The following is a 25438-nucleotide window of genomic DNA, read 5'->3' as shown; positions in this document are numbered from 1 at the left end:
TAAGAGCTGGTATGTTTGCCTTACATGATGTTATAAATTCAATTTAGCTATAGAATAGTAAGAAAGAACATACAGACAGAAAAGTGAACAAAAAATTGCATACATTGCAACACTCTAAAAATATGTTATCCAACAGCAAAGAAAAATGATTGTTACCTTCTAGAGAAAAACTAAGTAAATATCTGAAGCCTTGAACACATAACAACCTTATTATAAATGTCAACATTTATGGACTGCTTTGAAGCCAGGGGTAAAAATCAGGTAGTTTGAAACAGACAACCATTTAAAATATCTTAACAATTTAAACCACTGTAAATTCAAATGCTTCTTTTCTTCTAAATTTTTGCTTCATGTGCTAGTGAAGGCAACATGTTTATAAACAGGCATTCATGAGTACAATATATCTTATACACTCAAAATATTCATACAGAGTCTTTCACTATTCTTCTGTGAGCCTTCCTATTGTCTCTCTATTGCTATCAATTATCGGCTTGGAAGGCATTTCAGCAAACAGATGACTGATTCAAAGAAAAGAAAACATATCCGTCATTAAGAGAGCCCTCTGATAGTGGATGTCATTTGTTAAGACCCAAAGGATATTCTCACCTTTCTATCCCATAATTTTTGTGGCATAGTCTGTGCTCAGCATTACCCTATACTACATTACCCTTGGCCATGTTAATCTTTCGTTCCAATGCATTTTCTCAGTTCAGCTGCAGTTTTTTGCAGCTGTTGAATGTTCCATTGCCATTGTCTTCTATCTGACTGAAGCTTGTTCACCTGACAGTGCAAACGCTTAAGAATTGCACCGTATCTCTTATGTTGTACCTATTAAAAGAAGAGCACATGTCAATGGGCCTTGAGAAGGAAAACTAGTAAACAGCCATAAAGGATATTTTGACTACTCTAAAGAGGAAAGCACTTGATTAAAAATTACTCACTGTAAATAATAATGATAATAAAAATAAACAGTAATTATAAGTATTCAACACATTACATGCTAGATACTGTGATGAGAGCTTTTTACATGTAATTAAATTCTCATAACACCTTATGATGTAAATATTATTATCCCCACTTTTGTATAAACTGAAGATCAAAGAGTTTAAGTAATGCACTCAAGGTTTCACAGCTAGCAAGTGATGGTGTTTGGGATTTGAACACAAGGGAAGCATCTGCGATGGAGGGCCTTCTACTTAACAAAGCAGGTTCTGGTTAAGAGTAATGGTTTCATTTCCTATATCTAGTGGTTCACTGAAACATAGACCTATTGATCTAAAAGATCCAGGAGATCATGTAGGCCATTTCCCTGCCATTAAGTAGATCAGTATTTATGCTGAGACAGACAAGGCTACAGTGGAGGGCAGTGAGGCCCAGTGGAAAGTGCATGGGTTAAGGCTGAATAATATTTCATTGTGTGTATACACCACAGTTTGTTTATCCATTCATCCATTGATGGACACTTGGGTTGTTCCTATTTTTGGCTATTGTGACCAACACTGCTATGAATATGGATATAAATATATCTTTGAGACTCTGCTTTCAATTCTTTTAGGTATATACCCAGAAGTAGAATTGCTGGATCATACAGTAATTCTATTTTTAATTTTTTGCTGAACTGCCATGCCGTTTTCTACTCTGGCTGCACGAGTTTACATTCTCACCAGCATGTGGGAGGGTTCCAATTCTTCACACACTGAAAGTATTTGGTATTACCTGTCTTTTTGATCACAATCATAGCCATCTTAGTGGGTGTGAAGTGGTACTCCCAGTGAGTGTGACGGTGGTATTGTAGTAAAACACCCACTTTAAAATGAACTGATCAGTGGGGCTGGGAAAGTTACTTCTTCATTCTCATGTCTATTTAAGGGAGAGCTCTAGTCAGTCAGGAAGGTGATTCTAGGTCAATACAAAGAAGAATCAATTTGTCAAAACACCAATTCGTCAAAATAACCAATTTGCCAAAATAAGTTTATAGCTTAAGATGGCTGTAGGGAGACAAGACTCTGGGTTTCTGGGGCCTTAAGACTCTGCCCCCGACCTGTCTCCCCTTCTCTCTGTAACTCAGCTTTCCTTTTTACTGGGACCCTCAGTACAGTTTCCCCTCTCTCTTTCCCAGCTTCTCCCTTAACTTGGAGCTTCTTCACCTTTATTATGCCATGGCTCATTTTGATAGTATATGAGGACTATGGACTTCTTCTTAGAATGCTTTTTAAATGCATAAAATAAAACATACAGGAATACAAAAGAAACCAATTATATGGAAACACAGTTCTGCAGAGCATCAGGGGAACTAGGACAGAAACACTGTAAGCATTCCAAAATACTGGTATAAAAACAAAGTGAAAACTTGTCAAGTAACACTTCACATAAATTGCTATAAACTTTAAACATCCTTTTAAGTTTTCAGTTTTGTTAATTCTTCAAAGTCAGATAGTTCATTCAAATTGGTGAACTAGGCCTCCTGATATATTGGCAAAACAGAAAATGACTTTAAAAGAATTATAAATAAACTGGTAAACAGAAACATCATATTAGATAAGGAAACTATATTCAAAAGAAGATTTTTAATATATCAAGTATATTCAAAGGGATATATATCAACTTATATGTATATATGTAATACATATCACTGCATATATTAATATGTAATAAATACATCCATTGATATATCCAATAGCATACATTCATAAGGAGAATATAGTCACTGAATATGCTTATATACATGTTCATAGAATATGCTAATAGAAATCAAAAAACTGGAACAAAATTTTGGTTACTCCATAAATCATATTAGCCTGCTTCTAAAATTATTCTTCAGCAGTGAAGCTGTGAAACTAACACACCATAGATCAGAGTAGAGACATGCAAAGTCCCCTTAGTGGGACTCTAGATCACCAGCCTCAGCTAGATATCACAGGAGGTATTAATATAAACTAAAGAAAGAATATATCATCAGAAGGGATTATGTGAAGAACGTAGCACAAAAATAGGCAAGTGAAGGAGGCATGTGTTGGTAGTTCCCATCCAGTGACTGTCTGATAAGAATAACACTGTTACGGAGATTGGCTCCTTGAGTGTCCAGAGCCAGAGGTTAAGAACACTCCAACTCAAATGACTGACTTGATTTCTATGCTCAGTAACCAGCTTTATGATAATTTGGTTTCCAGTGTAGTTTCCTTACAGGGAGAAGAAGCACTGATGACTGATAGGTTTTCTGATTTCCTTGAGAGTTTTATTATTGTAAACCAATAAACTGGCATTTGAGTTTTATACATCAGGTTCTTGTGAACTCTACTAGCACTTCTCCATGTCTACGCAACCCTGGGATATTTAAAAGGTTAATTTTCTAAGCCCACAAGGCTAAAAGGAGGTTTTGGCCAAGAAATGACTTCGTAAAGATGAAGGTCACATTGTGAGCCTTCTTGAAGGCCAGCCAATTGTTCAGCCTCTATTGGTATAATTCTGCCTTTGGTATGTGTCAATATTCAAACTTGAATACCATTACACAGCTAAGGATGTAGTGGTTCTGGAGAGAATACAGCTTTTTTTGCCTCTAAGAAATGGAGGGGTTACTATTCTTATTTAGTTATTGCTACCCTCAAGGCAGAAATAAGAATAATAATGAAGCAGGGGTGGTGCTCAGAAAACACAGTGGCAAAAAGACTGGCCTCTTCATTCCCTTCACTCTAGACATACTTCACTTCTAGAATCTGAGTCCAAGTACGTTCTCATCTTAAGACTTCTGCACTTATTTTTTCCTTTGCCTGGAAAGCTATTCCTCAGATCTACATGACTAGCTCCTTCACTTCTTTACATTGTGTTTTGAAAGTTAAACCAACTCTGCATTCCTGAGATAAACTTTGCCTGGTCATGAGTTACTAACCTTTTTATACATACCAGCAGATGTCAATTTGAAAATATTTTGCATCTACGTTCCTGAGGAACATTGGTCTGTAATTACTTTTCTGGTAATGTTCCTGTTCATTCTTTGTGTCAGGGTTATGCTGGCCTCCTAAAATAAGCTGGGAAGAGTTCCACCCTCCATTTTCTGAAAAAATTTGTATAGGCTGGGTATTATTTCTTCCTTAAATGTGTGATAGAATCTACCAGTGAAGCCATGTCAGTCTGAAGCTTTCCTTGTGGGGAGGGTTTTAATTATGAGTTCAATTTCATTGATTCCTACTTTACACCATTTATATAGCTTAATATTAAATGGATCATAGGTCTAAACATAAAAGTAATTTCTTCCTGTTACTGATGGTATATGCGCTTTTCAAGGAATTTGTCCATTTCATCTAAGTTGTTAAATTTATTGTTCTTTATAATAGGCCTTTATCATCCTTTTAAGTCTATAGGATCTAAAGTAGTGTCCCCACGATCCTCATTTTTTGATCAGTATTGTTATGGTTTATCAATTTTATTAGTCTTTTCAACTTTTGGCTTTGCTGATTTTCTCTGATTTTCCATTTTCTATTTCACTGATTTCTACTATTTATTATGTCATTTCTTCCTATTTGCTATGGGCTGAATTTATTCTTATTTTCTAGTCTCTTAAGATGGAAGCTTAGATAATTGCTTTTAAACCTTTTTTCTCTTCTAATATGCACACTTAAAGCTGTAAATTTTCCTCTAAATACTGCTCTAGCTATACCCTATGGTTTTTTACATGCTGTGTTTTCATTATCATTCAATTTCAAATATTTTGTAATAATTCTCATGATTTCTTCTTTTTTTGTGATTTCTTCTTTGACTCATGGATTATTTATAATTGTGATACTCAATTTCAAAATGTTTATGTATTTTCTAGCTTTCTTATTGTTACTGATTTTTAATTAAATTCTGCTGTTATCAAAGAATATCAAATTCTTTGAAATTTATCATCCAGTGTACTGTCTATCTTGGTGAATGTTCCATGTGCATTTGAAAATAAAGTACAATCAACAGTTATTAGGTGGAGTATTTTATATATGGTAATTAGGTTTAGTTGGTAGATAAGTTGTTCAAATTTTCTATATGCTTGCTTACTGATTTTGTGTATTGTTCTATCAACTACTCAAAAAAGTTGTTAAGCTCTCCAATATGATTGTAGATTTGTATCTTTTTCTTTTTAATTTTGTCAGTTTTTGCTTATGTATTTTGAAGCTTTATGATTAGGTAAATACACATTTAGTATTATTATTTGTTTCTGGTGAATTGAATGGCCCTCTTCAACTTTGATGGTAGTCCATATCTTAAAATCTACTTGATATTAATACAGCCATGACCAGCTTTCTTAAGACTGATGTCTTCATAGCTTATCTTTTTCTATCTTTCAACCTGTCTGTGTCTTTATATTCAAAGTGCATCTCTTGTGAAAAAGTTATGTTTGCAAATTGTTTTTTCAATCCAATCTGGTCATTTTTACCTTTTAATTGGAATGTTTAGTCCATTTACATTTGATGTAACCACTGATATGTTTGGGTTTAAGTCTACCATTTCAATATTTGTGTTCCATTAGTCTATTTTGCCTTTTTTATTTATTTCTTTTCTGTCTATACTCAGAGTGGATCACAGACCTAAATATAGAATGCAAAACTATAGAACTCCTAGACGATAACACAGGAGAAAGCCTAGATGACCCTGGGTTTGGTGATGTCTTTTTACATACAACACTGAAGGCACAATCCATGAAAGAAATGATTGATAAGCTGGACCTCATAAAAATTAAACTTTCTGCTCTGTAAAAGACACTGTCAAAAAAATAAGACAAGCCACAGACTGGGAGAAAATATTTGCAAAAGACACATCTGATAAAGAACAGTTATTCAAAATATACAACAAACTCTTAAAATGCAACAATAAGAAAACAAATAACCAGATTAAAAAATAGGCCAGAAACCTGAACAGACACCACACCAGAGAAGATATACAAATGGCAAATAAGCATATGAAAACATGCTCCACATGAAATGTCATCAGGGAAATGAGAATTAAAACAATGAGATACCACTACACACCTATTAGAATGACCAAAATCTGCAACACTCACAACACCAAATGCTGGTGAGGATGTGGAGCAAGAGGAACTCTCTCATTCATTGCTGGTGGGAATGCAAAATGGTCCAGCCACTTTGGAAGACAGCTTGGTGGTTTCTTACAAAACTAAACATACTCTACCACATGATCCAGCAATCACACCCTTTGGCATTTACCCAAAGGAGTTGAAAACTGATATCCACACAAAAATACAGATGTTTATAGCAGCTTTATTTGTAATTGCCAAAACTTGGAAGCAATCAAGATGTCCCTCAGTAGGTGAAAGAATAAACTGTTGTATATCCAGACAACAGAATATTATTTAGCACTAAAAAGATAAATAAATAAAACAAAAGATGAGCTATCAAGCCATGAAATGTTACAAGGAACCTTAAATGCATATTAATAAGTGGAAGAAGCCAATCTGAAAAGGCCACAAACTGTATGATACTAACTATATGATATTCTGGAAAAGGTAAAACCATGGAGACAGTAAAAAGATCTGTGGCTGACAGAGGTTGGGGGAGGGAGGGATGAATACATAGAGCACAGAGGATTTTTTGGACAGTGAAACTCTTCTTTTTTTTTAATTAGTTATTTTATACATATTAGTGTATATATGTCAATCCCAATCTCCCAATTCATCCCACCACCACCACTCCCCTGAAACTCTTCTGTATGATATTATAATGGTGGATACATGTCATTATACATCTGTCAAAATTCATAGAAGGTACACCACCAAGAGTAAACCCTAATGTAAACTATGAACTCTGGGTGATAATGATGTGTCAACACAGGTTTATCAGTTGTAACAAATGTACCACCCTGGTGGGAGCTGTTGATAGCTTGGGAGGCTGCCAGGGGGCAGGTAGTATGAGGGAACACTCTGTACCTTCTGCTCAATTTTGCTGTGAACCTAAAACTGCTCTAAAACAATAAAGTCTATTAAAAAAATCAATAACCATCACTGTTCTTGTATATTTAATGTGTCTTTTTTTCTGGCTGCGTTTAAGATTTTTTTCTTTGTATTTGGTTTTCACTAGCTTGACTATAATTTCCTTAGATACAGTTTTCTCTGTATTTATCCTGCTTTGGGTTTGGTAAATTTCTTGAATCTATGAGTTATTCTTTTAGTCAAGTTTGGAAAATTGTTGGCAGTATTTCTTAATATTTCTGTTCCCTTTTCTCTCTCTCTTCTCACCTCCTGAAACTCTAATTACCCATATGTCACATTGCTTAACATGGTCTCACAAGTCACTGAGGCTCTATGTATTTTCTTCAGTATTTTTCTTTTTCTCTGTATGCTTGCTTTGATGACTTCTACTGATCTGTCTTCAAGTTTAAGAAAGATCTTGCTTCTGTTGTGTCTAACCTGCTATCAATTACACCCAATAAATTTTTTCAACTTTTTCTTCAGTTCTGATTTCCACTTGGTTCTTTTATATGATTAATATTCTTTCTCTTTACCCATTACTGTGTATCCATCTTTCACGTAGAACAGGAGTCCCCAACCCCGGGGCCGTGGACCAGTACTGGTCTGCGGCCTGTTAGGAACCAGGCCGCACAGCAGGAGGTGAGCAGTAGGTGAGTGAGCAGTGCTTCATCTGCAGCTCCCCATCTCTCCTCATCACTCGCGTTACTGCCTGAACCATTGCTCTACTCCCCCCATCCCTGTCCGTGGAAAAATTGTCTGCCACGAAACTGGTCCCTGGTGCCAAAAAGGTTGGGGACCGCTGCTGTAGAATATTTAACATATTTAATCATAATTTTCCATCCCTGCCGAACAACTGCTGAGTCAACTGTGACTTGATTAATTATTCAACTGTTTTTCTTGATTAATTATTCTCTTAATTATTGGTAATACTTCTCTATTTGTTTACATGTGTAAGAATGCTTTTAATTAACTGAACAGTGTACATATATTATAAACTCTGGATTATGTTACTTTATTCTGAAAAGTTTTGAATTTTGTTCTAACAGTCAGTTAAGTTACTGGTGGATCATCTTGAACTTGTGAGACTTTATTTTATACTTTTGCTAGAGAGTGTCCATTTCAGTTTTGTTCTTAGATCTAGGCCTTGTCTTTAGTCTAGTTTTGTGTTAGTTCTTAGTTCTGAGCATGGTCTTTACTCCTAAAGTGTGGCAGTAGTAGCAGTGGGCAGATGCTAAAATCTCAGGTCAGTTCTTCAGCACTGTAGCTGTTTTTCCCCACTGTGATCCTTGAAATTTTACCTCCGTCCCCAATGTAACTGCAGTTCAAGTTAAAGCCAAGGATTTGAAGGGAGATAATACAGAAGTTTGGGGCTCCAAATAAGGCCAAATTTAATATTTACTCAATCAACCTCATGATGAGGGGTAGGAATCCCTAAAACAGTATAAAATGATTTCAAATGTAAGTTATTATTATTATTTGTGGTGATAATTATTAAGAGAACATATTAAATATTAGCAAGATCACGGAACTTATCAGTAATTCTACTTCTTGATACAAAGGGTGTGTGTACTATGTTCACTACAACACTACTTTTAATAGTGAAACGCTGGAAATAACTTAATGTCTATCAGTTGTGGCATGCTTATATAATTTAAGGCATAGTCATACTGTGAGGTATTTTGCAGCAGTTCAAAAGAATAATGTAGGCCCATAGGTACTAATATGAAAAAATACTATTTATTTATTAAGTTATTAAGTAAAGTAGTTGCAAAATTGTATGTATGGTACTTTATGTAATCTTCCCCTGTGCATAGATGTGTGTTCATGTGTGTGTGTACATGCACATGTGTATATATACATATATACATACATACTCATGCTTACCCAAGTGCACACACCAAACAGCGGTTGCCATTAGGAAGAGGTGAGTGTGATAAGAGAGCAATGTAATGGGAGGCAGTGGTCAAAGGAACTTTAGCCTTCCCTCTAAAATTTTAATCTTTTCCAAGGAGAATATATTTCCACAGAAGTGAAAACCATTTTTTAAAAAGATTGGGAGTAGAGTCCAAAAGACATGGACTCATATTCTGTTCTGTTCCTTATCACTAGCTATATAACCTTGTACAAGTTATTTAAATTTTCTGAAATTCTGTAAAATATGCTACTGTGAGAATTTAAATGGGATAGCCTACACAAAGTGCTTGAAAAATACCAGGCACTCAATAAACAGCAATAGATTTAATAATACTGAACATTTCTTCTTGTACCTTTTGTAAGACAGAATAATTTGTTACCATGTCATCTAGCTATCTGAATCATTCTTACCCTGCCTTTAGTTTACCTTTTACCTTTGCTTCTTTGGGTTTTTCATGTAGGACCGGCTTTCTAGTTGTGTAATCATTTCTGTGGCTGACCTCAGTAAATGAATGGATTAGTTAATTGTGTAACCTGCATGTTGCATTGTAACAAGTGAAACGTATTTTGTTCCTGATCCCTAGTAGCTCCAAAAGCACTCTGAATTTTTCCCTGTCCTTTAACTTTGGAGCTCAAATTGAACAAAATTTAGGCAAGGGTAACCGTTAATAAATCTTAAAATGCTTTACACAATACCTGTTTATCACAAAATGTTACTTGCAGCACTCATCATTTGCTAAAAACTTCTTAACTGCTCTAGTTTCCCTTCCCTGAAAACACTTGGATTTGGCAAATAACATGTTTTTTAAAAATGATTCCTGCTTAATGCTTTGTGTTTGTTTGCTTTGTATTTTGCTTCCCCACTTTTCTTCATCAGTGACTCATAACTTATCTTTATTTTCCTCTCTTTAGTTCCTTTCTTCTAAAATACATATAAGGACAGACAACAGACAGGGAAAAAAGGCTTTTTGGGATAATTATTTGGAAATACTTCTTTCATTCAGACATGGCCTAAAATTACCAAAAACATTCATTTGACTAAAAAAAAAACATGTAAAATTCAAAAACCATTTTCAGTTTTTCTTAATCAAAAAATGTAAAAAGCAACATTAATATCAAGATTAAACATGCAAAGCACAAAATATTGAAAGAATTAAACATTAGAACAAAAGAATGCTGTAATCCAGGCAAAAGATGACCATGAACTGTACCAAGACCATGGCTAAAAACATCCAGAAGGAATAGAAAAAAAAAAAAAGACTCAAAAAAGAAATAAGTAATAAAAATCTTCTGGTACTTAAATTTATACTCTTAAAAAACTAGTTGTTTTGAGAAAGAAGTTACTTGTGTCAATGATAAATTCTCATCAAGCAATAAATAAAGTTGTTGGGGAAAAAATGCAGTGCTCTCAAGACAATGCTGTGGCTGTGGTATTTGTCCTTCAGTGTTATAGTTTATTACAGATAATCTCTAATTTCTTAGATTTTCATTTTTTCAACCATAACATTGTGATAGAATTGAGGACTACTTTTTAATGCATTAGAGTTAATAAAACTAAAATTAAAAAGCCTAAAAGGATCTTTAGTAACCCTATTATGAAAGCTTAAAAAAGAGTTTATTAAATTTCACGATAAGAAATATACTGATGAAAACATTAAAAACTGGTCTCAAGCTCAATGACATTCCATCTAAATCTATCATTAGTAGACATTTACATCACCCTTTACCACTAAAAATACCTATGTACACTTCTGCTTCTGTCAAAATAAAGTAGATGCATTTCATATACCTATTCCTCATGCTAAGTACAACTAAAATCCCTGGACATTGTATGTATTATTAGCATAAGAAGCTTCTGAAAGGTGGAGAGAAGGCAGACTGGCTGGAGACCTTAGGATCCTAGGAACGACTTGGTAATGAGCTCCCTGGGTTTTCATTTTGCCTCATATATCCCAGACTGGATATGGGGAAGACAGCAAGCTGGAAATGCCAATAGGTACAGACAAAAACAAAACAAAACAAAACAAAAAACTCCAAGAAAAGCCTGTTATCTAGCCAAAGGACCAGGAAAAAGGCAGACTATGCAAGACTGAAAACTCTTAGGTAGTAACTACTCAAGTCAAACACCACAGAAAAAGCTATGGCCCCACCACCACCCACACTAGCAAAGCCTACACTTTCACCTTTGCTGGGCTATTACAAGGTGCCCTGGTCCTCCTGCTGGGGCGGTGTCAGAGAAGGCTGACTGGGGAGCCAGGACTTTTCATTCCCTCTGGAAAGTAACAAACCACATGCTCTGGTGTGAGTGGAGCCCATCTGGGAAGGCTGGACTTCTACTCCCATCTAGTGGTAACAAGGCATTCTTCCCCCTCCTCACTGGGAGAATGTCAGAGGAGACCTAGTGGAGAGTCAGGGCTTTTACCACCGCTCAGTAGTAGCAAGGCCACATCTACACGGGAGCAGTAAAGAGGTGCTCCTGCCCTTTCCCAGCCACGGGCTTATCAACAGAAGCCTAGTGGGCAGCCAGAACTCCCACTTTTGACTAGCAGTAACAAGAAGCCCTTCTTCCCTCCATGAGTGTCCATGGAGACTCTGAACTTCCAGTACTACCTGGAAGCAACAGTGACCCAGAGTCTTAAAACATAATACCCAACATGTCCAGATCTCAATAGAAAATCTCTCATCAAAGCAAGACCCAGGAAGACCTCAAAGTGAGTAAGAAATAACAATCAAACATGTGCCAACCCCAAGAAAATGCAGAAGTTAGCATTATCTGATGAGCATTTTAAAGCCCATCATCATAAAAATGCTTCAATGAGCAATTATGAATTGCCTGAAACAAATGAATATTATAAAAAGTCTCAGCAAAGGAAAAAAGGATACAAAGAACCAAATGGAAAAAACACAGTAACTGAAATAAAAAATTTCATGGGATGGTTCAATAGCAGAATGGAGGGGATAAAGGAAAGAATCAGTGAATGGAAGATAGAACTCTAAGGATTACTCAATCTGAAAAACTGAGAGACAAAAGACTGAAAAAAAGAAATGAAGAGAGCCTCAGGGACCTGTAGGGCTATATCACAAAAAGACCTATGATTTGTGTCATCAGAGTCCTGGAAGGATAGGAGAAGAGAGGGCAGAACTGCAAAAGTATTCAAATAAATCAGAGCTGAAAACTTCTCAAATTTGGCAAAAGACATAAGCCTACAGAATCAAGAAGCTGAGAATTTTCCAGATAGTATAAATCCAAAGAAATTAGTTCCAAAACATATAACAGTAAAACTTCTGAAAACTAAAGACAGGAAAGCTTGAAAGCAGCAAGAAACAAATACCTTATCTGTAGAGAGAAAAACAATTCAAATGACAGCGGATTATCTGTTAGAAATCATAGAGACGAGAAAGAAGTGGCACAGCATTTTTCAACTGAAAAGAACTGTCAACCCAGAATTCTATATCCACCAAAATATCTTTCAGAGATGAAAGGGAAATGAAGACATTCTCAGATGAAAAAAAAGAAAAAACCCAGAGACTGCCACCAGCCGACTTCTCCTAAAAGAATGAATTTAGAAATTTTCTAAAGAGAAAGGAAATGATAAAAGAGGAAATCTTAGAACATCAGGAAGGAAGAAAGAATATGGTGGAGTAAAAATATGGGTAAATACAATAGACACATGGAGAGGGCACAGCTAAACGGTATGGGGTTTCTTTTGAGGTGATGAAAATTTCTAAAATTGACTATGGTAATGGTTACAAATTATCTGTATTCATACTAAAACCCATTGAATTATGCAGTTTAAATGGGTGAATTGTATGGTATGTGAATTATATCTCAATAAAGCTGTTTTCAAAATCAGCATAGTGGTAGCCTGAGGAAAAGGGACAAGAGAACTTTCTGGGCATGATGCAAAAGTTTTATATCTTGATCTAGGTCATGGTAACCCAGGTGTATGTATAACTTGCCAAAATTAATCAAGCTAAACCCTTATAGTGTACCTACTCTTATGACAATTATACCTTAATAAAAATTACTAAGAATCTCAAATTTCTCTCCAAAATGCTTTTACCAATTTATACTCATACCAATAGCATTCTAGAATTCAGGTGCTCCACATCTTACAAATTGTAATATTGATAACTGACAGGCTAAATATGGGGCCTTATTGTGGTTTGAATTATCAACCCCTTATTGTTAGCGAGGTTGTTCATCATTTCCATTGGGTTTTTTTTTTGATATTCATGTTTTGAAAGGTAAGACTTTTCATACCATTTTACCAATGTTCTATGGCTTGTTTGAAATTTTCTTATCTCTTAGTCACTTATGTATGTTACAAATACCCTCTCTCAAAATGAGTCTTGTCTTCTTTATTGTTATGCTGCATCTCAATAATCTAGAAATTTATGATATAGTCAAAAGTAACATTTAATCATGTAGTTTGCGTATATGTCTGTGTGTCTTTTAAAATAAATACTTCTGTAACACAAATGGCAAAGTTTGTCTCCTATATTGTCTTCAATCCTCATGGAAGCATGTGCATGCATGTGTTAAGAGGTAGGAATCTAATTTTATTTCAGAATTGTCTTTATTTTTTCATATGGCTAACTTATTTTTGTTTGTACCATTTATGATGGATTATTTCTGGATTCTTTTTTTCTGTTTAATCATTTTTTTCTATTTCTATGCCACTTATATACTGTCTTACTATTATAGTTTTATAATAAATCTTGATATCTAGAAGGGTAAAAAAAAATACCCATCTATTTAGATTGCTAGTAAAATATAAGATAAAATCATGGTGTTTCTTGAAGAGAATGTTTTGTAAAGGTGAGGGTTTTTGTCTTCAGATTCCTCAGGTTTTTTTTATTGTGTCAAATTAGACACAAACAAGTTGAAAATATACATCTTTTTATTTTCCAAAGTAATTTTTAAGGGTGAAAATTATTTTTTTGCCCTTAACAACGTACACTTTTCCATTTTTGTTCTGCCCTCATCTAAACAACAATGACTATAGAGGTCTGCCAGTGGCACCTCAAATTTAGTTTCACTTTTAATTTTACACATCAGTTTGTTGTTTTTAATTGGACAGTTGAAAATTACAAATAGGAAGTCAGAGGAGTTTAGAATACCAATACTTCCATTGTCTTTACTTTACTTTGAAGAGTCTTTAATTTCTGTCTAGGAGTGGTCATATTTTTGACTGGATAGCTTCTACTTTCTTTTATTTTAATGTTTATAGCAACTTTATTCATAATGGCCTAAACCTGGAAGCAAGAAAGATGTCCTCTAGCAGGTGAATGGATAAACAGTGGTACATCTAGAGAATGGAATTATCACTCAGCTCACTATCAAGACATGAAAACACATGGAAGGATTTTTTTTTTTTTTTTTTTTTGCGGTACGCGGGCCTCTCACTGCTGTGGCCTCTCTCGTTGCGGAGCACAGGCTCTGGACACGCAGGCTCAGTGGCCATGGCTCACCGGCATGTGGGATCTTCCCGGACCGGGGCACAAACTCATGTCTCCTGTATTGGCAGGCGGACTCTCAACCACTGCACCACCAGGGAAGCCCCCACATGGAAGCATTTTAAATGCATATTGCTAGGTGAAAGAAGCCAATCTGAAAAGGCCACATACAGTATTAGCCTCTGCTTTCTAGCCATTAACTGGGTACAAAATTGGTGGAATGCGACCTGGAAGAATTCTAGGCCAGATTTAAATAAGAGTGAGTACTTGCTTTCTTTGAATGTATTAATATATTTGAATATTTTTGAATGAGGGAGTCTCTATACTTATCTATTAATGGTTTAGACTTATCAACTGCTTTTTGTAGCTCTTTTTTGTTCTCTAGCTATTTTGGGAATTGAGAGTAAACTATGGAAATTATGACTATAGTAAAAGTTTAAAAAATGATCCCATAAAACACTGAAATCCAGATAATTAAGACTTACCTCTATTTCTTTTCTTAAGTTTTCATGTGTCTTTTTTTCTTCCTCAAGAAAACAAGTTTTTTCAATGATGGATTCTTTTACAGTTATAATTTTATCCTTTAGGTTTGTAATGTCTTCCTGTATGTTTATAGAATTTAAAATATACACATCAAACAATGAATGGTCAATATAAATCCAAGATTTTCAGTGTTTCTATAATTTAAGAAAACTAGCCATCACATTTAATTTTGATAAATAGGATTAGAATATTACTTCTATAGGTACGAGGAACAAAGAATGGTTGTTCAAACAAGCAAACCTTAGATTTGAAAATACAGACCAAATGAAAATAAGACATAAAGGAAAGTGGTAGTCACAGGGGCAATTGCCCAGCTACAATATAAAGGATATTTTTTAATTCTTTAGCAAGAAATAATAGATATTTTAAGTTTTTATCTCTCAACAACATCTTCAAAGACTATTAAGAAAAAGATGCTTAGGGTACAATTATTAATTCATATTGTTTGTATAATAGCATTAAGCACACTAAATTGATTTTAATTGGTCTGTATCCATTAGCCTGGAAGCTAGAGTTTCAACATCTTTGTGAGTCACACTTTCTGTAACAAATGGATTAATTGTTCACAGTGATTTTGTTTGACTATATATTTTTATTAATCTATAAGGGATTTGGGGATGTTTCCTTCATGCATTTGCACATATGGCATAGTTGTTACATAACTCATGCACTTATACAAGTTTTCAAATTTGTGAATCGAGTTAGAGCACCCATGGGTATTTTATTAAGTTAATGATAAGTTTATCACTTAGTAAGTGTACTTGCAATAAAAGGAATAATAGAAAACATTTTAATAAGTGATATTTCAAACCTGTACTTGTTTCATCAGGTTTCCTTCTGGAATTTGGAGATCCTGCATAAGTTCCTCTTTCATTGTCTTTAGTTTTTTAACAAGGTCTCGTTTCTCATTGAGTTCAGTCATGAATGACCATTTGCTCTCTACCTCTCTCAAACTATCTTTATGTGCTTTTATTTTTGCATAGTATTCATTATATCTTATCATTTGTTCCTCAAAATCTTCTTGTGCTGCCTCTATGTCAAATTTAAGCTTCACATTTTCTGTATGTAAGGATTTGATTTGATTTTCCAGGTTTCCACACTGAAGTTTGGTAGTCTGTATGGCAGCATCTTGCTGATAAATTTGCCTTTCTGTTTCTTTAGTTTCTGCAGAGACAGATGCTATTTGTGTTTTAAGCTCATGAAGTTCATTCTGTAAGATATTTCAACATTATTATTATTAGTTCATGATATTCAACATGAAAGAAAAGTCATTGTTTTGATCCATAGTGTGTGTAGAAAAATCACTTAACATAAAAAATATATATTTATCAGATACAGAAAAATTGATGCATAACCGGAGACATGTAATATAGTAACAAAATTATTTTATAATCAGAGGGAGCCCAGGGTTATATATTTCTTATTTTTTAATGTTCATCTAATTCTAAATATTAAAATTTTATCCTTTGTCTTAATATTTTATATGTAAAAGATACTTTACAATCATTTTACCAATATATTTGTGGGCAATCAGAAGTACAAACTAAAGAAAAACTGTATGATAAAAATGATAAAACCCTGAATTGAAAACACAAAAGATCTAGGTTCTAGTGTCCTTACTACTATTTACTAGTTGGGGTGATCATACATAACAAACTTAATTACCCTATTCAAACCTCACTGTCTTCACTTGTAAGATGAGTTTAAAGGTATATTTAGCTTTGCCTCTCTGAGGGATTTGGCATTTCTAACCAGCACCTCCTTTTTAAAACCTCCCAGCATTCTTCTCTTCTTCACCTCAGATATCTCTGAGCATTGCTTTTCAATCTCGATGGTTCCTTCAAATACAGGTTTTCCTCAGGATGCAGTCATCATAACTTCCTCCTCTCATTCTGTATATACTCCTTGGGTAATCTTATCCACACTTAGATCTTGAGATACATATATGCTAATGATTCACAGAATGTAAGTGGCTGTTAAGTCCTATACCCAGCTGCCACTGGCCATCTCAAATTCATCGTGTCCAAAAATCAGACTAATCCTCCCCTCCCCGATCCCAACCTGCTCTCCCTTGTATCAGTCACTTATTGTCAGAATCACAAAACCTCCGTGACATATAACTAGTGTTTATTGCTCATGTGATAAGAAGCAACTGGGCTTGGCTAGGTGGTTCTGTTGACTTTGGTTGGATTTCCTCAAATGTCTGGAAGTTGGCTGGCTGTAAGATGATTTAGGTTGGCTTCAACTGGGCCAACCGGGGTGCCTTGGCTTTGCTTCACATGTATCTTATCCTCCAGTGGCCCAGGACAGGCATGTCCTACTCATGATGATAGCAGATGCAGAAGAATGGAAGCCCAATTATGGAACAACTTTTTCAAACTTCTGTTTGAATAACATCCTAGCTGGTCACATGATCAAATCTCAGTGGAGGGGTAGAAAGTATGTCCACCCATTATGGGAGGGCATTATAATGATAAATGGCAAAGGGTGTATACACGAGGATGAAGATTTGGGACTAAAAATGCAAATTACCACACCCCTATGTTCCCAAACTTAGTTAATGGTATTCCTTTGGGAGCCATATTTAATTCCTCCCTTCTCTCTCTTTTTTTTTTTTTTTTGTGGTACGCGGGCCTCTCACCGTTGTGTTCTCTCCCGTTGCGGAGCACAGGCTCCGGACGCACAGGCTCAGTGGCCGTGGCTCACGGGCCCAGCCGCTCCACGGCATGTGGGATCCTCCCAGACTGGGGCACGAACTCGTGTCCCCTGCATCAGCAGGCGGACTCTCACCACTGCGCCACCAGGGAAGCCCCTCTTTTCTCTTTATATTTAACTATTCATCAAATTCTGTAGATCCTCCCACCAATAAAACTGTAGGCCTTTATCCTTTTTCTTCTATCCAGTATGGTCATCCTCTTTAAATGAATCTATAATCTGGGGAGGGAAGCACTTCACTAGAAAGGCAGACCCAGCCTATCCTTTTCTTGGCAGAGACAAGAGAGGGAAGTACACTGAAAAATACAGCGTGCTGATGAACTTCAACCTTTATCTCCAGCTCTAATATTTAAAATGACCACTTGACAGTTCTATTTGGATATGTAATAGATGTCTCAACTACACAGGTTCAGGAAAGAACTTTTAATTTGCACACCCAACATGTTCCTCTTCCAGCTTTCCTGATTTCAATAAACTGTACCACTTTCCACCTGGACACTTAAAAACCTAGTAGTCATTCTTGATTTTTCCCTTTACCTTAACCCCCACAACCTATTTACCAACAAATCTTGATGGTTGGGCCTCCAAAATATATAAAATCCCAGCTCACTTCTGACCAGTCTTTGTAGCATAGTCCAGCTTCCAACTGGTCTCCTGTTTCCATGCTTCCTCCTCTCCCCCAACTAGACTCCATTTTTCAGGCAGAAGAATCCTTTAAAAACATAAATCATATCATGCTACTTCCCTGCTCAAGATCCTCCAGTGGTTTTCCATTGCACTAATAATAAAATTCAAATTCTGTAATATGGCTTTTAAGGCCATACATGCTCTAATCCCTATCCACTTTGCCATCCCTCTCGTGTACTACTCTCCCCACTTCCAGCTTCCTTTTGTTTATGAAATACACCTAGTTCCTTCTCTCCTAAGGGCATTTGAAATTGTTCCCTGAACCTTAGAATTCTCTATCCCTAGCTATTACCTGCTGGGGTCTTTGTCTTTCACAATTCAGCTTTATTACTACTCCTCACAACAGCCTTCCCTGAATCAAAATATAAATTAACTATCCACTTTCCTCCCCCGTTATTCTCTACACATCATCCTATTGTATTTCCTTTGTAACACCTCAATCAATGGAATTACTTTATATCTTTATTGCTTGCCTGCCCTAACTAGAAAGTAAACTCCATGGGTGCAGTAAACTTGTCTAACTTCTTTACCACCATCTTCCCTGTAGTTAAAATAGTACCTGGCACAAAGTAGGTGCTCTATAAATATTTAAAAAATGAGTGAATGAGTGATGTACATGGAATGGTCAGGAAAGGGACACATGACCTGTCAACTAGATCAGGCTGTTGACCCTATTGATCAATATGGGGAGATGGCATTTACACTAATTTGGTCATCATCTCTTCTCTTTCTTAGACTAACATAACTAATAGACTGTTGACTTTTCTCCCTGGCTTTATTCAATTCCTCCTCCGATCCACTTCTACTCTTTCACTAGAATTTTATGTCTTCTTGTTGTTGTTGTGTCTCCCCCTCATCCTGCTTCTCTTCCTCTTCCTCCTCCTCCCTCTCCTTACTTCTTTCCTTCCTCTTTCTCATCTCCCTCCCCCTTCTCGTTCCTTTCTTTGTTAATAGATTTATTGAAATATAATTGATATAAACTGCACATATTTAAACTTTACAATTTAATAAGTTTTGACTTAATTTTATGATCGTGAGACTGTCACAATTAAGACAGTGAACTTATCCACTACCCACATGTCCAAATATCAGACATGTCCAAAAAAGTTTCCTCCTGATCCCTTGTGATCTATCCTTCCCTCCTCAGCTCTCTGTTTCCAGGCAAACATTCATCTGCTCTGTCACCAAAAATTAGTTTGCATTTTCAAGAATTTTATCTGAAAAGAATCATACAATATATACAATCTTAGTCTCACTCCTTTCACTCAGCCTTAGAGACTCATCCATGTTGTTAGATATATCAGTAGCTCTTTCTTTTTATTGCTGAGCAGTATTTCTTGTACGAATATACCACACTTTGTTTACTCATTCATCTGGCAGACATCTGTGTTGTTCCTGGTTTTCCAGTGGGCATACACTTTTATTTCTCTTGGGTAAATGAATAGCTAGAAATTGAATGTATGGGTTATACGGTAGAAATATTTTAAACTTTTAACAAACTGTAAACTATTTTCTCAAATGGTACATCACTTACATTCCAAAATAATTGGGTCTGAGAATTCCAGTTCTTTTATATCTGCACCAGCACTTGGTATGGTCAGTCGTTTTAAATTTACCCATTCTAGTGGGTATAGAATGAAATCTCATTATGATTTCAATTTGCATTTCTTTAATAATTGATGATACTGAGTATCTTTTCATGTGCTTGTCTTTTGCAATATCTTTTTGCATGAAATGAGCATTGAAATCTTTTGCCCATTTTTAAGCTGGGTTGTTTGCCTTCCTGAATTGTTAGAGTGCTTTATATAGTATAAATAAATTCAAGTACATTGTCAGGTATGTTTTCAAGTATTTTCTCCCAGTCTATGACAACCCAAATGCCCACAGGGCCCCAGCAGGTATACCTCACATTCATTTTCATAACAGTGCCTTTTGAACAGAAATAAAAACGTTTTTTAATGAAGTCCAATTTAAAAAATTTTTGTGTACTATTTAAGAAATCTTTGCCAAACCCAGCATCACTAAGTTTTTCTCATATATTTTCTTCTAGATGCTTTGTACTTTCAATTCTTGTATTTAGGCCTATGATCCATTTTTAGTTAATTTTCATATACAGTATGAGGTGGAAATTGAAGTTCACTTTTAGCATGTAGCTGTCCTCCACCACTTGTTGAAAGATTATCATTTCTCTAATGAAGTGCCTTGGCACCCGTCTTAATCAGTTTGGGCTTCTATAAAACAAACAAAAAAACAAATAAAAGAACGGAAAAACACCATAGACTGGGTGGCATAAACAACCGACTTGATTTCTTACAACTCTGGAGGCTAGAAAGTCCAAGATCGAGGTGCAGCAGATTTGGTTACTGGTGAGAGGCCTATTCCTGGCTTGCAGACAAACTCCTTTTTGCTGTGTCCTCATATGGCAGAGAGAGAGGGAGGGGGAGGGGAGGGGGAGGGGAGGGGAGGGGCAGGGGAGGGGGAGGGGAGGGGCAGGGGCAGGGGAGGGGGAGGGGAGGGGCAGGGGCAGGGGAGGGGGAGGGGAGGGGGAGGGGAGGGGAGGGGGAGGGGAGGGGAGGGGAGGGGCAGGGGGAGAGGGAGAGGGAGAGGGAGAGGGAGGGGGAGGGGAGGGGCAGGGGGAGAGGGAGAGGGAGAGGGAGGGGCAGGGGGAGAGGGAGAGGGAGAGGGAGGGGGAGGGGAGGGGCAGGGGGAGAGGGAGAGGGAGAGGGAGGGGGAGGGAGAAAAGCTCTGGGGTCTCTTTTTCTTCCTATAATCCCATCATAGGGCCCCCACCCTCACAACCTCATCTAAACCTATGTACCTCCTAAAAGCCTCACCTCCAAATACCATCACATTGGAAGGAACACAAACATTCTGTCCATGAGAGCACCTCTGAAATCAATTGTTATGTGTGGGGCTATTTCTGGATACTGCTCTGTTCTGTTCCATGGATCTATATGTCTGTCTCTATGCCATGTTACACTGTCCTGATTACTGTACTCTATAATAAATCTCAAAGTCAGGTAATATTATGGGAGTTCCCTGGTGGCCTAGTGGTTAGGATTCTGGGCTCTCACTACCGAGGGCCCGGGTTCAATCCCTGATTGGGGATCTGAGATCCTGCGAGCTGTGTGGCGCGGCCAAAAAAAAAAAAAAAAGTAATAGTAGTACTTCCAACATTGTTCTTCACAGTTGTTTTGGCTACTATAGGTTCTTTGCGTTTCCATAGGACTTTTAGAATCAGCCTGTCAATTTCTCTAAAAAATGCCTGCTGGGATTTTGATTGGAGCTGTTTTTAAACAATAGATAAAAGAGAAAGAACTCACATGTTAACAATACTGAAACTTATGATTCATGAAAATGGTATATCTCTCTATTTTGGTCCTTAATTTCTCTCAGCAGTGTTTCACAGTTTTCAGTATATAGGTCTTACATATTGTATTAGTTTGCTGGCGCTGCCATAACAAAATACCATAGACTTAGTGGCTAAGACAACAGAAATTTATTTCTCACAGTTCTGTAGGCTGGAAAGGGTGTCAGCATAGTCAGGTTCTGGTGAGAACTCTTCCTGGCTTGTAGAGGTCCACCTTCTCACTGTGTCCTCACATGGCAGAAAGAAAGCTCTCTGGAGTCTATTTTTATAAGGGCACTAATCCTACCACCAGGACCCCATTCTCATGACCTCATCTAAGCTTAATTACCTCCCAAAGACCTCACCTCCAAATACAATCACATTGGTGATTAAGGCTTCAACATATGAATTTTGGGGAGATACAAACATTCAGTCTATAACACAAAAACTTTCATCAAATTTACCCCTAAGTATTTCATAGTTTTGATGTTACTGTAAATGATAATGCTTTAAAAATTTTAAGTTCTGATAGTTTCTTTCAATATATGTAAATACAACTGATTTTTATAATTAATCTTATCTTGCAACCTTTCTAAACTCCCTTATTAGTCCTAATAGCTTTTTAAAATAATAGATTCCTTAGGATTTTCCAGAAATAATCATGCTATCTGTGAATAAAAACAGTTTTACTCCCTCCTTTCCAATCTGGATGCCTTTTATTTCTTTTTCTTGCAAGGAGTGGCTTGAATTATCAGTACCGTAGAATGAATAGAAGTGATGAGAAGACACATGCTTGCCTTATCCCTGATCTTAGGAGAGAAACATTCAGTCTCTCCCTATTAGGTATGCTGTTGGCTGTAGGATTTATGTAGATGCCCTTTTCTAGTTGGCTGGAGCTCTCTTCTATTCCTAATTTGCTGGAAGTTTTTTATCTTAAATTGATGTTGGATTATAACAAGTATCTTTCATGCATCTAGAATTCTCTTTCTAAAACGTAAATTTAATCATTCACTCTTTTGCTTGAAGTCCATCAAAACCCTCCCATCACCTCTAGAATAAAGTTCAAGTTTTTTATCATGCTATACATCTCTTGTTGCTTCTCAAAACACAGTCTATGTTATTCCACTATCAAACTACTTATAGTTCTATGAATGTACCAATTTTATTTCAGGACTCTGTGAATTTTTTCAGGTTCTTTTTGTCTGGAATATCATCCTCCTCACCCCCTAACCCTCAAACCTATCCCAGACACCTAATCATTCAAGTGAACTCCAGATATTTTTTAAAACTCAACCGATCACTCCTCTTTCAGTGTTAAATCTGTGTTTGCGCTTCTACTGTTGACACCACTTCCCTGCATGTAATTATTTGTTTACTTATTTGTCTCCCTCTTTAATAGACGGTGAGTAGTGTAAAAGTGAGGACTGTATTCAGCAAAATGCTTAATAGAAATTAGGCCCTCAACATAAGTGAAATAACATCTGTAAAACTCTTTGAAGATTGACAATTTTTATAGAAAATTTCTTTATAGAAATCTGACATTATTATCTTTGTATTATATCCTATTGTCAACATGTATTCTTTTCTGAAAGTGACTAATGCAATGCAAATACTTATACGAAATCTATATTACCAAAAAGGTATAATTATTATCATCATATCTCTGTTGATGCACTAATACCTAAAGCCATTATCAAAATCTGGTCCCATACTGCCTACCAGGGCCCCAGCAAGGATATCTTACATAATGTTTACAAGTATTATTTCATTTAATTGTCATGAAAACCTTACAGGCAGGTCTTATTATTATCACCATTTTACAAATGAGAAAACAGAAGCATGGAGAGATTAAACCATGGAACCGGAAGTAGCAAATCTCTTCTTTTAAACTAGGCAGTTCAGCTCTAGAGCAGCAGTCCCCAACCTTTTTGGCACCAGGGACAGGTTTCATGGAAGACAGTTTTTCCTTGGCCTAGGGTGGGGGACTGGGGGGGAGATGGTTTCGGGATGAATCAAGTGCATCACATTTATTGTGCACTTTATTTCTATTATTATTACATTGTGATATATAATGAAAGAATTAGACAATTCACCATAATGCAGAATCAGTGGGAGCCCTGAGCTTGTTGTCACTTGTCACTCACTGATAGGGTTTTGATATGAATCTGCAAGCAATTGATGTATTATGGTCTCTGTGCAGTCAAACCTCTCTGCTAACGATAACCTGTATTTACAGATGCTCCCCAGCGCCTCAGCTCCACCTCAGATCATCAGGCATTAGATTCTCATGAGGAGCGCATAACCTAGCTCCCTCGCATGCGCAGTTCACGGTAGGGTTCGCGCTCCTATGGGAATCTAATGCCACCACTCATCTGACAGGAGGCAGAGAGGTAATGTGAGCAATGGGGAGCGGCTGTAAATACAGATGAAGCTTTGCTCGTTCATCTGCTGCTCACCTCCTGCTGTGTGGCCCAGTTCCTAACAGGCCACAGATCGGTACCTGTCCGTGGCCCAGGGGCTGGGGACCCCTGCTCTAGAGCATATTCTTTTCATTTCTATGTTATATTTAATAAAAAAAAACCTTTAAAACTTAAATACACTGTTTTAATTTTTGCTCCTTTAGCTATATTAACAGAGAACAGTTATGTCTCATTACGCTGAATACAAAAACAAGTATGGCTTCCAGATGCCTGTGGTGGAATTATGAACATATTTTGAAATTTAAGGAACACAGAAATGTTCCTTACCTACCTGAAATGTTCACTGGCAACTTGTAATTCATAAGAACACAGGCTTAAAAACTTAACCTTCTTTCAATTCAGAATTTTAGGAAAAACTATCAAATAGAGTGAATTTAAAATAATTCTATGTGACATATTTTTTATGCTTATTTATAGTCACAGTGACATTGTTGAATGTTTGCACACTGGATGTGTAAAATGTTCCATGAACCTGGAATACTCATGTAGACTTTACTTAGGGATACCCGAATAATTTAGAAGGTGTAAATATGAAAAACAGACATTTTAAGTTGCCTCCTCAGAGTTATTAAGTTATGCTTAATAACTTTCCTGTTACAAATTTAATATAACTTTGAAGAACATAAAGACTCATTTAAAAGACTGTGTGAAATAGGTTACCTGCAAATTGAACAGAACTTTTTTGTTTTTTTCTATTTCTGATGTTTGTGATAGTTGTTGCTGTGCAACTTGCTTGATAGCATCAGTTAATGAAGATGTGTCTTGTTTAGCCAGAGCTAGACAAAATAAAGTACATAATAAAAATCTAAATGCAAACATTCTAAGAAACATGTTTCTTCACTCAGTCATGAAAATTGTTACGTTTTCTCAAAAATAAACTAAATTTAGGGTTGGTACTCTTCCTTTTTGACTATAAACAAAACCAAAATCAAAGGCCATAAAAACAGACAATTCAAAGTCACCTACTACAATATTATACCTGTTACTTTATGGAACAGTATAAATATTTTGATTGGCCTAAAAATTTTTATCTAGACCATTTGCACATATACTACAGTTATAGTGGTACCATAACCATTTCTCAATTGCAGTTGATGAATTTTCATTATAGGCCTGCATTTTCAGGTTGTTATACTTTTTCTAAACATTCTATAAGTTTCCTCCCGGTAAACTTCAACAGCTGCCCTCTATTCTAATTTGCTACTAATTTTAACACAATTATCCTAGCATACTACTTTTTTGTAACCGCTCATCTTTTAGTTATATATTTCTGAAGATAGCTTCATTACCTTCTTCAGGAACTCCTTGACTCTTCCTTTCTTCATTGCCTGACAT

General features: G+C 36.2%; 1 protein-coding gene across 1 annotated transcript; it reads right to left on the bottom strand.

Moving 5' to 3' along the window:
- Positions 1-678: 678 nt before the first annotated feature.
- On the bottom strand, positions 679-25438 carry CCDC122 (coiled-coil domain containing 122). Its single transcript, XM_065896248.1, has 5 exons — positions 25393-25438; positions 24764-24879; positions 15684-16082; positions 14815-14931; positions 679-828 (listed from the first exon to the last, which is right to left on the bottom strand). Exons 1-5 carry the CDS (start codon positions 25436-25438, stop codon positions 679-681), a joined length of 828 nt encoding a protein of 275 aa, XP_065752320.1.

Source organism: Phocoena phocoena, chromosome 18, assembly GCF_963924675.1.
Source record: "Phocoena phocoena chromosome 18, mPhoPho1.1, whole genome shotgun sequence".
Taxonomy (NCBI): Eukaryota; Metazoa; Chordata; class Mammalia; order Artiodactyla; family Phocoenidae; genus Phocoena; species Phocoena phocoena.
This window is presented reverse-complemented; position numbering and strand designations above follow the sequence as displayed.